General features: G+C 53.9%; 1 protein-coding gene across 2 annotated transcripts in view; it reads left to right on the top strand.

Annotated features, from left to right (window-relative positions):
• Positions 1-15621, top strand: part of Pebp4 (phosphatidylethanolamine binding protein 4) — a 198412-nt gene that overhangs the window by 170165 nt on the left and 12626 nt on the right. For both annotated transcript variants that reach the window (XM_071609250.1, XM_071609251.1), the window contains exon 5: positions 15120-15165. In XM_071609250.1, coding sequence (XP_071465351.1) covers positions 15120-15165 — 46 coding nt within the window. The remainder of the gene's footprint in view (positions 1-15119; positions 15166-15621) is intronic.

Raw genomic sequence — 15621 nt, 5'->3', positions numbered from 1 at the left:
GCTCACTGTCAGAGGAGAGGCAGAAGAAGGGTCCCGGCAGAGTGGGGTCCCCAGCACAGTAGAGACAAGCCCAGGGGGCCAGGGAGGAAGTGCCCAGTGGACAGGAAGAATCAAGGGAATCCAAGAAGGGCACTTGAGATGGTGAAAATCTGTGAGTCTAGCTCAGCAGGAACCTCATCAGTTTCTGTTGGTCAAACTAGACGAGGGCCCTGAGGAGAGGCCCAGACTTGCACGAGGGGAGCCTCCAGCCATGGGGCCTCAAGTCCCCCGAATCACCCAGGCTGCCCCACATCCCTACAGGTCTCCCTCCCCTCTCACCAGGGATGCCTCCATGGAACCCAAGGATAGGAACACGCTGGCTCATTACAGTCCCTCCCCCCTCACCATTGGCCTTCAGAGTCCCCTAAGACAAGTGGTCACTGCAGTAAGTGGCCTGTCTCTGTCTTTTGTCCCTAGCCTGACACAGGAGAGTTTAGGAAGCTCTAAACTGGTCCTTCCGTTCCATGTGAGCACATCTAGGTCATCAGAGATTCTAGCGAAAGGAAAGACATCGACCCTCCCCTTCAGAACCGGTTCCCTCCACACTCCCGCTTTGTTCTGAAGCACAGGCAGAGGAACGCTGGACTTAGTCAGGAGACACATGAGCCAGGACCCCTGGAATCCTCTTCCGAACCTGCTTCCAGGCGGGACTGCAATCTCAGGGAGTCACTTCACCTCTCAAGGGCTTGTGCCCCTCAGCTTGCAATCAGGGATGACAGTCTCTGCCCTATCGGCCTCCTGGCAGAGGAGGATTAGGTGATATGGTGGTGCACACACGCACCAGACACACCTGTAGTGCACCTTGCTGGCTCGCATCCAGGACGGTTGTCTTCACCCTGCAGCACCCTGACACCACCTCTGAGTGACTCTCTAAGCCTGTTCACTCCCCACCCTCCCAATCCAAGGATTTGGCACCTGGTCCTCTCTAGATGTTCCATTCCTACTGCTGTACTCCCACAGAAGGCCAGGTTGACCTGGGGGTGGTGCTTTGTCGGCCCTGCCTGATGAGAGGGCGATTGTCTCAGGGGAGAGAGGGCTGAAGAAAGGAGGTTAGGTTTGGGCACAAGGAACCCGCATTCTTGGGATCAAATGCCCTCTGTTGACCCCAATTATCTGCAGGCTGCCTGGAGGCAGGGCTGGGCCAGCGCATGGATGGGAACACTGAGACTGCAGGCTGACTCATAAATGAATCTCTTGCCACTCGCAGACCCTGCCATGGTGGCCTGTGGCCCCTGTCCAGGCTGTGATTGGAAGACCCCTGCTCGTCTGTTCCAGAGCTCTGGGGAAAGCAAAAGTCCTGTCTCTCCATCCCCAGGGTGGGTGGGGGCTCTGATTCTGCCCATCCACCTCCCCCAAGTGCTACACTCACCAAGACCCCCTGACAACCCCCTGGCCACCCTCAGCCCCTACCCAGCTCACACTTCTCTATGGCAAGCGGGCTGGATTGTTGATTTCCACTACGCTTTATCCCAAGTGATTACATGTCCCCTTGACCAGTTTCTACAGTGTTGGGGAGGGGTGTTTGAAGAACGACTTGAATCTCTCTCATTGAGTGAATCCTGGGAACACTGGGCGAGTATCTCTTTAGAAATCCTCCTGCATGGCAGGTCACACTGGCCTGCTGCCACAACACCCGGGGCTGTGAGCTCACCAAGCTCTAGGAAGCCAAACAGGGTCAGGCTTGGCTGGTCCCTGAACGGGAGACCTCCCAAGCAAAACACAGGTGCTGCTGGTGAATCAGCAGGCCAGCCCCTCCCTCCCAGAGTCTAGCCCTTCTCAGGTGTTGGATGGCAGCTAAGATGATTCAGTGAACTCCTATCAGCACCTGGCCAGGGGAAGGGAGCATGGTGCAGCCCGAGGGCTTTCTGCCTCGAGTGTTCCATTCTTAAGAATCTGGGTGTCTGTGTGTCCTCCATTCCTGTCCCCTGCCTTTGCCCACTTCCTGAGGCTGGGTTCTTAGCCATCCACCTCAAGTCCGCAGGCTGTCTGAACAAGACAAAAGCATGGACAGAAAAGGTAGCCTCCTGAATCCATGGCCCCCAACCCCAAACAGCTGTGGCCCTGGCTGTCATCAGGCTCTGAGCCTCAGCCCCCAGGACAGTCCCTTCTGCTTTGGGAACAGTGAGGATGAAAGGTGTCCATGAAATGAGGCCCGTCATTAGCCTGTTTTATGAGCTCGCAGATATTCATTACACCCCAACCCCATCATTAGAGGCTGCAGGGAGAACTCGGGCCCTTTCTTTATTGCAATAGAAACTGAAGGGGTTTCTCCTGCAAAGAGGAGCTCTGCTTCCACTTCCAGGCAAGGGGTCCTGCCCAGGAGGGGGTCAGAAGCCTCTGTTCTTAGGTCTGACTCTCACAGCCCCTCAGGCAAGCTTCCTTCTCCCCCTGCAGCCGGGCAGACCAAGGGAGGGTCAAGCAGCTCATTGAGGGTATGATAAAGGCCTGGGGCTTATTGGGGAGTGGGAGACCCTATTCAGATCCCAAGTCTAGCGTAAGAGGCCACCCCAGCCCATAGCTCTCCCTGACTTCCTTTGAGAGGCACTGCTATCTGCAGAACTTCTCTTCCGCTCTTTTCAGGAAGCCCTCCTTCCCCCTACCAGGCCCTCTGGGCTGTCCACCTAGAAGGAGCTCACAGCAAACTAAGTGGGGATGAGTTGGCATAAGCCAGGAGTCAGGGCAGGGCATGTGAACTGGGAAAAAAAAAAAGACTCTGTTCTAGCCCCTCATTCTCTCTTTACCTTTTCCCACAAGGCCAAGGATCTCCTAGCCTGGCCACTTACTCAAGACCACGGTCAGCACATGGCTGAAAAACCAACCACCTGCTCTGGCCTGGGCAGTGCCCCTGCTCACCTCCTAAATTTAATCCCTTCGCACAAATCCCACTGAGCAGCTGGTGGGTCCTCCCCTGCAGTCTGTCCGCTTCTCGTCCCCAGAGAGGTGACTACAGAGCCTCAGGCACGGCAGGACCTCAGGCCTGGGGGCCAGAGAGATGGAAGTGCCAGTGGTAATATGTTGGAGGCCACCCTGCTGGTGCAGGCCATGGAGGCTGAATGGAGCGTGGCCAGAGCCCACAGAGAGGAGCGGGCCTCCGGAGCAGGCGGATTAATCAGCCGTCACTTGGCATTCATTAAAGGCCCCTTGCTTGTCTACCCTAGCCACTGTCGCTAAGGCAATTAGCTGTTTACCACAGAAAGTTCAGTGGAGAAGTTTGACTCAGTCCCTGCGGCTTTGCCTAGACGCTCTGCACTCCCAGGCTCCTCACTGGACGGCCTCTGGGGACGAAGCATGGTGGACTGTGACTGCAAAGAGATGGGGTGAGCCTCACACCAGGAGGGACCAGGAGGCCTTAGGAGTTTGTAGCTGTCCCTTGACTCCCTTTGGGGCTCTCCTCTGCTGTTACCCAGTGGCCTTTCCTCCCATCTGCTCATGCCCCTCGGCACCATCACCTGGAATGGCCAGGCCCTCTTCAAGGTTGTGCAAAGATGATTTCAACACTTTGAAAGAGAATGAGGATGCTCCTTATGGCGGGAGGGGTGGGGGGTGCTGTGTGCCAAACACCACGAACTACCCTGAGCTGAGCCCTGTGCCTGCAGGGGGTGATTAGGCTTCCTCCACACGCAAACCTTCCTAGCCTCTGGCCCTGAGCTGCCCTAACAAATGGCCACCCAGATTCACCCTGCTGTTCAGGAATGTGTCGGTTCCCAATATACTGCAGAGACCTATGGGACCAACTGTAAGGTCAGGGTGGACTTTACTGCTAATCTGGATTATTTTTTTCATTGTAATTCCCAAACTCCCAGGTTGGCATCTGCATTGTTAAAAGTGACACAATAGAATAAGAGCAAGCCTGGACCTGGCCGTCAAGTGCCTGGTCTCGGAACCCAGCAGGGCCCTGGTGGGCAACGTCCATCCTCCCCTGGGCCCAGTTTATCACAAGCAGGTGGAGATAAAAAGGCCCCCACACAGGCCCTGCCTCAGCTCAGGGAGAGTAGCAGTTCCCCAGGTGGCAAGTTGCTTGGGGGAGAGAGAGAGAGAAAACCCAGGAAGTGGCTTGGCCTCAGGGGTCCTTCTGGGACCAGGGCCCTGGAGCACATTGTGACCCTAAACCTAGGCCACTCCACATGCCTCCTCTGATCTATAGGCTACTAGAGCAGCAGCTCTCTGTTCCTGTCTCTCTCCTTCCCCAGACCCCTAAGGTCCCTGCCTACCTGGGACCAGGCTTCCCCTTCCTCACACAGGGTGGGACTGAGGAGCATGGTCTGAGGAAGGTGCACCAGTGGCTATCTAGAGCCCACAAACAGAACCAGGTGCAGTGGCACACACCTGTAATCCTAGCAGCTGAGGCAGGAGGATGGAAAGTTCAAAGCCAACCTCAGCAATTTAGCAAGATCCTAAACAACTCAGTGAGACCCTGTCTCAAAATGAAAAGGGCTGGGGATGTGGCTCAGTGGGTTCAATTCCTGGTACCCTCCACTAACAAAAGAGCCCACAAATACCCCTGGGCACCCATCAAGCAGAGCACCCTACCTACCCAGGAATTCAAAGGCTCAGAGCATCCTGGGTCTGAGAAGGGAGAGGAGGGGCCCTGCCCCCCAGCCCCTGCCCTGCTGACTCCCACACAATTCACTGCCCCGACCACCTGACTGAACCACCTCACCTGACAGCCAGGGCCACCTTGGGACTTGAAGGTCAGCCAGGTCCTGCTGGGGGAAGCGTCATCCCAGGGAGCCAAATTCTATAAGAGACGGGAAAGGGGGCACAATCCAGATAAAGGCTCAGAGGGTTCCCACCATCACTGCCACCACAGGTCTGATGAGGATTCAGTCCCTTTCCTGGGCCCAGAGACCCCAAGGAATCAGGCAGGTCTGGGGCAGGTGTGTCAAGAAGTTGGTGTGTGTGTGTGTGTGTGTGTGTGTGTGTGTGTGTGTGTGAATCACCTCTGGTTCTTGTCAAAACAAAGATCCTGATTCAAGAGCCTAGAGCAGGGCCCGGGATGGTGCGTTTCTAAGGAGCTCCCGTCCCAGGTGGGCTGCTGCTAGTGAGGACAGGCACTTGGAGTAGCAAGGTGCTGGGGTTCCAGCAGGCTCACTGTCAGTCCTCAGAAGAGCAAGACGGGACTCAAACGGGGCTTGGACTCTCTCTGCTCCTTGTCACCCGGTTTCGCAGAGCCTCCCACTCTTGCCAGCGCCTTTTCTTGTGTTCCTGACCTTTCTTCCACTGGGTTCTTCTCTTCTTCCTTTCTTCTTTCCTTCCCTCCTCCCTCTCTGCTGCTTTCCTTCCTCTCTCCTGTCCTCCCTCCTCCCTGCTCATGAGGCAGCCAGGCCTGGGCCCATAGGTGGTGAGGAAGAGAAGCAGCTCTCTCCAGCCAAGCAGAGGACGGAATCCTAAAACGGAGCAAAGGACGGGGGAAGAGCAGAAAAGGGAACCCAGAATCTGATTCCCCTTCCTGGCTCTGGCAGCTCTTCCCCAGTGAGGCCATGGGGAGGCTCCTAAGGGCGGCGCCCCTCCTCCCACTCCATCCCCTACCCCAGCCTGTGTGGCTGGGAATCTCAGGGAGGACCCTCCTCTCTTACATGGGAAGTGGGGAGGGCCGTGCAGCCTGGAGATCCTTGACCATTTCCATTTGGCAGTGAGAGCAGGACAGGATGGCTCAGGGCTGGAGGTTGAGGAGAACCTCTCAGCCAACTAGAGGAGAGGCAGAGAACTACTGGGCCAGACACTGTGGAACCTGGGGCACCTGAGGCAGAAATTATAGTCCCCAGAAGCCCCAGGCATGGGCTCCAGCCCAGGCCAGGTGGGTGCCAGGGGTCTGCTGGGAACCTCTGTCCAGCCAGAGTTAGGGCCCTCCCTTGTTCTTGCCTCCTGGGGGTGCGGCCACCCAGCCAGAAAAATGGGGTGCTGGGGATGAGAGATGGAGAGCGATAAGAGCAGGGGCTGAGGAGTTGAGCCCTGCAGCTCCTCCTCTCTGGTTGCATTGCAGTTTCCCAAGCTCTGTTTGTTTTGGGGATTAACTGCACCCCTTTCCTAATCATTTCCTGCAGCCTCCCACATGCAGGCTGGAAGGAAGACCAGTCCAGTGCCCTGCTGCCTCCGAGATGATGGCTCCTGCCAGCCTCTATAGCTCCCAGCCCACGACCCTCACACCTGCAGTGGAACAGGCTGGCCGAGAAAACCTGTTCAGACCTCAGTCCCAATCAGTTGTCTGTTTGTCCTGGTGCCCTTCCAGGGGCCAGAGAGTCCCACACCCACTTCTAATCCCATGGCCTCTTCCCAGATGCCAACTTCCCTGCTCCTCCCATGGAGGGGGCCAGTGTGTGATCATCTGTGCATTAGTGTGCACTTGAACACAGGTGTGAGTGTGTGTACTTATATGCATATACGTGCATTTATGTGTGTGTATGCATACATGAGGGTGTAGGTGAGCATAAGAGAAAACATGTGTGAGTGTGTGAGCACAGTGCATGTTAAGTATAGGAACATGTGTATGTGTGCATATATGTGAGTGTGTAATACTGAGTATAATATGTAAGTTGCGTGAGTACGAGGGGTAACCATTTGTATTTAAGTGTGTGAACATGTATGTAAGTGAGCACAAATGTGAGTGTATGTGTGATCATGTGGGTGTGTGTATATGATCACATTTCCAGGGTGAGTGTGTAGGGCATGTAGGTACATGTGAGCACAAGTGTGTGAGTCTATGAGCACGTGGCAGTGTGTGGGTGTGTCTGTGTGTGAGCATGAAATGTGCGACAATGTTTTGCAAGTGTGTGCTTCCCTCATGGTTCCTGGCTCTGGCTCTCTCCCTGCCCCCGGGTGGACCCACCTCCACCATAGATCCCCCTTGTCAGCAACTCCCACCCAGGCCTCTGTCCTGAGCCTCCTTGCAGCCTGCCTGTGTCTCTGTGTCCCTGAGAGAGTATGTGTCTCCGTGGGACGGGGGGTGGGGGCACAGAAAGGAGCAAGGAACAAGAAAAAGAGGAGGCCAGGCTCAGATGGTGTCATTAAGAGATACTAATGCCCCTCATCAAGGCATATTAATAAACATCACGCACCACTCACTCCGCACACCCAGAGTGAGCCACAGGCCCAGCGGGATGGGCCACAGTCACAGCTGGGTAACCTCCGAGCCCCCGGCACAGCCATTAGCCTCACAAGGTTGACCCTGCCCGGAAACTTCTTGGACCTGTCATAGCCAAAGATTGCTGGTGGGGTGGGTTCTGAGGCTCACAGCCACCAAGGCCCCTCCTCCCTCCTCCACCAGTCGTTTCATGAGAAAGTTTCTCAGGGAGCTCAGCTCAGTAATGACCCTTGCGCTTGGACAGCACCATGGGACTCCAGAACACTCCATTTCTAAATTGCATCTTCACAACTCTGTGAGGAAACCAGGGCTGTGTCATCACCATCACTATAGATATGGAGACTGAGACACTGCGAAATTGAGTGGCATGTTCAAAGTCTTGTAGCTAATTGGTAATGACATGGACTGAGGCTGGCTTGCCCTGTAGAATGGCCTGTTAGAGGTTGAGTCACCCAAGTAGGGCTGCTGTAGCTGAATGTCTCCATTTCCCGAGTCCCTGTGGCTGCCAGAAGACGGACCATAAAGGCTGCACATTAAACTGGGTAGTGGGCCCTCACCGTCCAAGCTGGGGTCTCCGGGGCCACTGCACTTAGCAGAGAATTTCCTGAAAAGGAGTACCAGAGGGAGCTAACTCATGCACAGAGCCTGGCAAAATGCCTGCCACCCTGCAGGAATTCTCCCAAGGGGGTTCCCCTTCCTTTAGGTGGTGACCACTGAGTAAACATTCCATTATTGGCCTCTAGGGAGCTTGAAGCGTGGAAGGCTGAATGGCACGTTCTTTTTATTGGCTTTTCAGCTTTACAGCTTGGTGCTGTAGTAGTGTGCAAAACTGTTGTTCACTGTGACAACCGTGATGGTGTGGAAGATTACGTAAGGTCTTCTCCACATCGTGTGTTGAAGAAGATAAGAGCTAGTGTTTTGATAAGATAGCTATCCAAAATAGTTAAGGTAAAAGAAGTCAGGGAGCTAAAATTAAGAGTCGAGATATCAGGGGAAATGTACTTAGGAGGTATACCCTGTTGCCTTCATGATTACAGATAAATGGAGTATTCTGACACCAAAAGCTCTGACTTTTGTCCTGCATATCTAGAAATGGCAATCTTTAGTGGCATTTGCTTTCCACCTATCTTAATATCTTGGGTCTTCTCACATGCCGGATGCTTGATTCCTTTTCTTCTTCCTACCCTCCTCCTAACCCTTCCCCTGAGCCATGTCCACAGAATGAGCAACCCATGACCAACAAGGGTCCACAATTCCTGGGGTACATTCTACTGCCTGGGTTTCAGGGACTGAAAGTAACTGAGGCCAGTGTCACCAAGCAAGAGTCGCCCAGGACAGAAAGATGGCAGTCCTGGCCATTGCAGGTCCCAAAGGAGCCAGGGGCTGGAAGCTGGTATCTGTGTGACAAGAAAGGAAGGATGTTCTCCGGACAGTTGTTATTTATGTTCATGTGGTAAAATCCAGGCTTTTATTTATTTTTCTTTTGAGTGCTTTTCGGTGTTTTAAATCTTTTTTTGCAATAAACGTTTTGTTCTTTCATGAGCAGAAACAAAAAAGCTACTGTTTGTAAAGGAGCAGTGACTGGGGGCCAGGGATCCTGAACTCACCTGCTCTGAGCCGGGCCATTAATGAGTGGCGAACTCAGCTGCATCCTCTCTGACTTGCTGTACAGGCAGTGGCCCAGAGCCTCACCCCATCCATATGCTTTCTTGACCCCAGAGGCAGCTCAACCAGCCTGTGGGGCTGGTGACCCTCCTGGGACACAGCTGCTGAGCATTTGGAAAACAGAAACAGCCTTGCCTGGGATCTATGGACTCAAGGGTCCGCCTGCTGATAGCTTTGCTTCTCAGAAATCAGAAGCACTGCCTGCCGTTCAAGCCTGACCTCCCACCTGTCTGCTAGCCTTCCTTTGAGTCTCTTCCAGACACGCACGCTGGTTCTTGCTTCAGCAGACAGCTCATTCCTGGGAGATCTTCTCATATCTCACTTATACATTTAGACATTACGTAGGCAGCTTCTTCGGCTGAAGCAGTCCCTTTTTTGTCCATCGGAAAACCAAAAAAACTTCTATGCATCCTTCAAAGCCCAGAGTGTGGAGTGTAGCCTCCTGTTAATAGCTCTCTGATCACCATCCAAGCAGTTGCACCTCCCATCCTCTGTGTTCCTCTGACGTTGCCTGTAAGACCTCAATCATTTGAGCCTGTCGTAGTTATTTCTTTGTTGATTTATCTGCCCCACTAGACCATGAGCTCCTAGATACCATGAACATCTTATTTATATTTCCATCTCCAATACAGAGCCTCTCAGTCATGCATTCCTTTTCCCATCTCTCCAGCCTCCATTCCTCAGCTCCATGCTAGAGACCATCACACACACACACCCAACCTCCAGAGCGTGAGGCTTATTGGGGAACCATGGCCTGGAACAGGGGGCTGGGGCAACCCTTACTTTTCAAGGCACAGAGAGGGCAGGGAAGTAATTCAGCAGTAGAGCACTTGCCTAGCATGCTCCAGACCCTGGGTCCAGCACAGCAAAAATTAAAATTCAAGCCACAGGCAACGTTGACCTTGACCTTGGTCTTGGAAAACCCAGTGTCAGGAAAGATGAAGCTCTTGTAAAGCCCCTCCCATCCTAAGTAAATACTTACTTCTCCAAGAAGTAAATCGTCCCCCCTCAGTCCCAGCCCACCCCATCCCACTTGCCTGGGGAAGTACCAACTCCAGATTGGAAGCCAAGCTATGAATGAAAACCCAGGGGTCCTGTTGCCAATTGGTACCACGATACCAGGATCTGCTGCTCATCCATAAAGCAGCAGATGATATTTACCATGCTGTCCCCACTGCCCATGAGGTTGCTGGGAAGAGGCCTATCAAGTCTTTGATCTTGACATTTCTCAAGCAAAACGGGTGCACAAAATATTTGACCATCCTATACCCTGGGGTCTAGAAACAGTCAGGTCTCAGATCTGTGAGTCTCCTTCTTACCACTTCCTGCCAGGATGGGCTTCATTGCACCCACCTCAGTGGTGGTCCCTCCTTTCTCCATCCCAGGGCAAAAGAGCAGGCCATGGGGTTGATTGACTGGAAGCCTTTCCCTTAGAGTAGACACGATCTCCCAGACTGAGTCTGCTCCAAGCCAGCATTTGTTCGGTGGCCTGGCAGCCATGGCCCCTGGGGATCCAGAGCCTGGGAGCTGTCAGTGCCTTCCACTCACTTACCCTTTGTTAACTGCAGAATACACAGAGAGCTGGATAGCACTTCCCAGTGCCGTGCCTTTCCCTGGATCCTTCGCCACTTGGCAGCTTGCAGGCAGCTGTGCAGAACAGCAAGGAGCTTTCTCACTCAGTGCCAGTGTCAGGGAGTCTGGAACTCTGTTTCTGTTTTCCCTTTTCTCTCCCCCTCCTCTCTATTTTCCGCCCAAGGGCTCTGTGGCTCATTTTTCCCAGGACTCTCCCTCAACTCCCAAGCCTTACCTTTCAAGTTCAGGCCTCTTCAGATGCCTCCCCCCACCTTCTCAGAGATCAAAAAAAGTGAAACTTCCCTCTCTGGCCGGGGTTCACAGCCAGTCAGAGTGATTGAATACTCCTGTCCAAATGGGAAGAGATGGGTGAAGAGATTAAATCATCTCTCCCGTGCTCCAAGAAATGTGCCGCTGACCTTCTGCGAGGGGGTCAGCGGGTGTGAGGACCTGAGGCCTTCTCAAAGCCCAGGTGGGCGGGCAGTTGCCTGGAGGTAATTGAAAGGGAATGAGGACAGCCAGCATCCCTGCTGGGACCAGCAACTGCTAGGCCCCTTCCCCACCCACCAGAGCTCACTAGCCAAGTCCAGCCACATAGCCTTTGCCTGCAAGGCTAACCAGGGTGGAAGAGGAGGGTCTCTGGACTAGAAAAATGGCAGAATGCATCCTTTCCCTGGAGAAGCTGAAGCCCCTCTGCTTTCATTCTGGTCTGATAGGGATAAAACTCTACCCTTCCTACACATGAGGTGTTGTGAGGTCAATCGGTGGGAGACAGCGCCCTGGAGAATACCTGCTAGGGATATAAACTAATAGTGGGTACAAACAGACCCCTGGCTTCCGGTGTTGTGCTCTTGATTTGACCTGAGACAAACCAGTCAGAACAAGTAAGACAGTCTTGTGTCACCCCTATCCTAGTATGGGGTTGCTGTGACCTCAATGGAGCCCCAACTTTTCCTAAGCATCTCACATGCCAGTTCCAAACTAGCTGGACAGAGACAGTGGGGGCTTAAGTGGGAGAGAGCTGGCTCCAGGGCCTGGGCCTTTTGGTCACAGTGCTGTCCTGTGTTTAGTTCACCAAGTCATGACAAGCCCACCACTCCTCTGGGAGACATCGTTGTTGGAAGACCCTTATTAAAGCTCAGAGAGATTGATGGTGCAAGGAACGGATGTTTAATGTAGACTGTGTCCTTAGCAGCTTGAGGCCCTAGGTCCCACTCCCGGGAAGTCGCAGGTTCTATAAATGCAGAAACTCCCCCCAAGTGTCCAGAGGGCCCAGCTCCTCCCCTGAGGTAAGAATAAATTGTGCCTATTCCTATGCCAGGGAGTCACGCATGTACCCAGAATCCTAAACACATTTGTACATGTGCACATTCACATACATATGCACATGCGCACACGCACATACACACACGCACGCACACACACACACACACACACACACACACACACACTGGGACCAACTTTTAAGAAAAAGAAGCAACTGCTCTTCTTATATCCTGGGCCTATAAGGAGCAATTTACCCCTCCTCCTCCATGTCCTTGCTAAGAGGATCATGGGTCAGACTCCCCAACCCCAGAAGATGCTACAAAGGAAGATTTGCCTCCCTGAAGCCATCCTATCCCTGAATGTCCTCCCAGTACACCTCCCAAACACCTCAGGTGCCCCTGTCCTGCTGTTCTGAAAAACCCATCCTTGACTTTTCGGTATTCTTAAGGATCAGAAACCCAACTGTGTCTGCGCTGTTTGTAATTTCCATAATTATTTCCTTTTTTTAACCTGAGCATTTAGACAAGTTCCATTTGAAAATGTCAACCTGTCTTTAGCTACAGTAAGGGAAAGGAGGTTTGGTGGTTGGCCCTTCTTAAAGAGAAGCAAGCACACCTGGAGACCAGGCAGGGGGCAGGTGGAGGTAGCAGGTAGAGGGGAGGAGGCCCAAAGTGTAGGGGGCTCTCAGCAATCTCTAGCCTCCTGAGGATTCTCCTTCCAAAGCCCATCTCTGTGGTGTCTGCGCTCCTCCAACCCTGGCTCCCACCCCATCCCTTGCAGGGCATTCCCTGCCTCTGCTCCTGAGCAGTGCTGCCAACTATGACTTCCCTGCTCACCTCCTGCAACTGAATCTCACCCATCCCTGGAGAGTTCCAGCTTTCTAAGGTGGTCAAAGGCTAGACATGATTTTCTAAGGAATTTAAGGAGAGCTGATATAGGATGGGGGAGTGGGCATTTCCATTCAGCCCCAGCCACCCAGACTATGTCTGGATGTTTTTGTAAGAGTTTTATTTTCTGTTATTTTTTATGTTTTTGGTGCTGGGGATTGGACCCAGGACCTCATGCCTGCTGAGCTCACATTCTACATTGAGCTACGTCCACTTCTTGCACCACCAATAAGGGTCTTCCAAAAACCATGTCTCCCAGAACAGTGGCATGACTTCATGGATTAAACACAGGACAGCACTGTGGACCAAAAGGCCCAGGCCCTGGAGACAGCTGGCCTCAGAGTCTGTGGCCCCTTCCTCCCTGAACATTCTGAGGTTTTCTATTCACTACTCAAGTGGCTCAGGACAATTATTTTGACTTCTCTGTGCCCCAACTTTCTCACCTTTCAGAATACCGTTTCCTAAGGCCCCTGCCAGGTTTTGGTTCTATGGCCGAATTTTCAGCCCCTCAGGACTGACCAGTGAAGGGAGCTTGGCCAATCAATTTACCCAAGAAGATCACAGTTGCTCTATCCACCCACTGTGTGGAACTCTCTGCCACAGGGTCCATGCCTGCTCTTTCTGCCAGCAAGAGCCAGTGTCTGTCCATAAGATGAGCTTGAGACCCGGAAGAGCATAAATACCCTCTGTGCCCCAGCAGAGAACAGGGCCAGTGGGGCAGCTAGGAAGGGAAGGCAGGCAGGAAGGGCCAGTGGCTCGCCTCAGTGACCCCACCCGAGAGTTTATATACAGTCTTTGCCAAGCTGGCCCCAGTATATGAGAGGACACTCCCAGGGTGAAAGGGTGGGGGGATGCCTCCCGCCCTGAGCAAGGCTGCAAATCAGACTTTCCACACTGGCCCAGCCCTGGGGTCAAGGCTCACTGACCTACAGGCCCCAGCTCCCTCCCTCACCACCTCCCTCCGGAGGAGAGAGGCCTGTTTATCACTCTGGGTGGGACCCAAGCCTGTGGGGAATTGAAGAGAAACAGGCAGCCTGGGTTGCCATTGTTTGGTTTAAACAAACCGCTGGCCTGGCCCAGGATGACTGGGAGGGTCTGAGGAGGAGGCTGCAGAACAGAGCCGTGGGCTGGGCTGGCTTCCCTGGGCCAACACCACCCACCCCACCCCCAGCCCCTGCTCTGGTTCTCTCGATGTTGCTAGGGTGGGAAGAGTGGCTGCTAGGCCCCTATTGGGTCCTGACCTCCTCTCAGAGTGCTTCCACCCCTTACTCTCCGTCCCTGGCCATATCTGGGCCTGGGCAATTTCAGAGCCCAAATTGGGGGAATCAAGAGACTGCAGAGGAAGTGCCAGCCAAGTAGGGCTGGGGCATGCCACTGATGTGTGGGGCTGAAGGTGAAGACTGCCTGGGTGCTCACTATCCCTCTGGGGAGGCCAGAAGGGTGGAAAGAAGAGACTCACCTGCACAGGGGGCAGAAAACCAAGTGTGGTGGGCTCTTGGGTGCAGGGGGCGGGTGTCCTGCTCCGTCTTCCTACCAAAAGTGACTTAGACCCAAACTGGGAGAGGGATACTGGCAAGGAAACTCCAAAGGTGAAGACAGTAATGAATGAGCTACGGCCTCAAGGGAGGTCAGGTAGGTTCTGGAAGGGGCCACTGGGCACCCAGGGTGGGATCTCACCCCCACCAACAACTCTCTCCCACTACCCAGGTGGGGCCTCCCAGCCCTCCCCTATTCTCCCGCACTCCCATGAGCATCTGCTGGAGGCAAGGGGCAAGAGCCATCCCAGGAAGGGCTGGGTGGAAAGGGGGCCAGGGCACAGTTAGGTGTTGGCAGAATCAATTAAGCACCATGCTAATCACCATCATTAAGGCTATAAAACTCCACACCTAGGGGCCGCAGGGCTCCCTGGCATGGCCCGGGGTCCTGAACCGTGGCACAGACCCAGGGGCCCGGCTCCAGTCCCTTTCATCTGAGCATCTCCCAGTCCTGCACAAACAGTAATTAGCGCCCGCCCCCAGGAGCACCTCATTATCCCACAGACACTGGAGTGGAGGGAAGGGGGAGGAGAAGGAGGGAAACTGAGGCCAAAAAAACTGCCCAGAGCTTGTGGCTGAATGAGCTTCCTCGAGCAAGGCCGTCCAGCCCCTCCCTCTGGTTGCTTACGATGCCGACGGCCTAACGTGCCGAAAGTCTCCAAAGTCAGCCAAATTCTCCCTCCTGAGGGGACGGGCCGGTTAGCAAGTCCCTGAGAACAATTAGGCGCCCAGATCTACAGGTTGACAATCAATTGCTGGGCCCAATCTCAGGGTACAGGGACCATGAGGCAGTCCTTTGGGGGGGTCCTATCAGGATTTCCCAGAGCTGTCTGTCCTTCACCTCCAGACCACCCTCAGACACCTTGTGTCTTCTCTTCCCAGGCCCCTTGGGGACTCCTTCTAAAGCCCCATAGCCCATCCTGCGCCTCCTCTTCCATCTTGCTTCGAAGACCCCGGGGACTAAAGCATGGTAGCATTTGCTTTCCACCTATCTTAATATCTTGGGTCTTCTCACGTGGCGCTGGCCTACGCTGCCCCAGAAGTAACCATGGCTCTGTTTGTCTCTCGTTTCAGGGCAATGACATAAAGAAAGGGAATATTCAGGGCCAGGTGCTAACACGTGAGTAAGACCATCAGTGCTCCCTCCCCCAGCCAGGGTCTCGATGACAGTCATAAGAGTCATAGTAACACAGCTTCCTGGTGCTGCTTTGCAAAGTGCAAACACCAACCCCAAAGGTCCCTGTACACCCTGATGTCATCTGCACAAATGCCTTACAAGTTTGCTGTTTTAAAGAGAATAAAATAGGAGTAGGACCTGCCCTCCCTTTCTCCCAGCCCCCCAGGCCCCTTCCTCGGGTCTCCACTCCCAAGGTGTGCCCTGGACTCCATTTACAGGGGATACTCAGGTGGTGAGCTGGCCGAGGACAAAGTCTTCCTGGTCTGTGAAGCAGCATGGGCTTAGTTAGGCCCCACATAGGTCTAGATTCAAATCCCAGCTCCTGGTGGCCTGGCTTGACCTCTCAGTCTCCAGTTCCTCTTCCAGAAAATGGAGATCATACCCACCTGCAGAGGTCGG

This window comes from Marmota flaviventris, chromosome 3 (genome assembly GCF_047511675.1).
Source record: "Marmota flaviventris isolate mMarFla1 chromosome 3, mMarFla1.hap1, whole genome shotgun sequence".
Lineage (NCBI taxonomy): Eukaryota > Metazoa > Chordata > Mammalia > Rodentia > Sciuridae > Marmota > Marmota flaviventris.
Note: the sequence above shows the minus strand (reverse complement) of the source record. Positions and strands in the feature narration are given on the sequence as shown.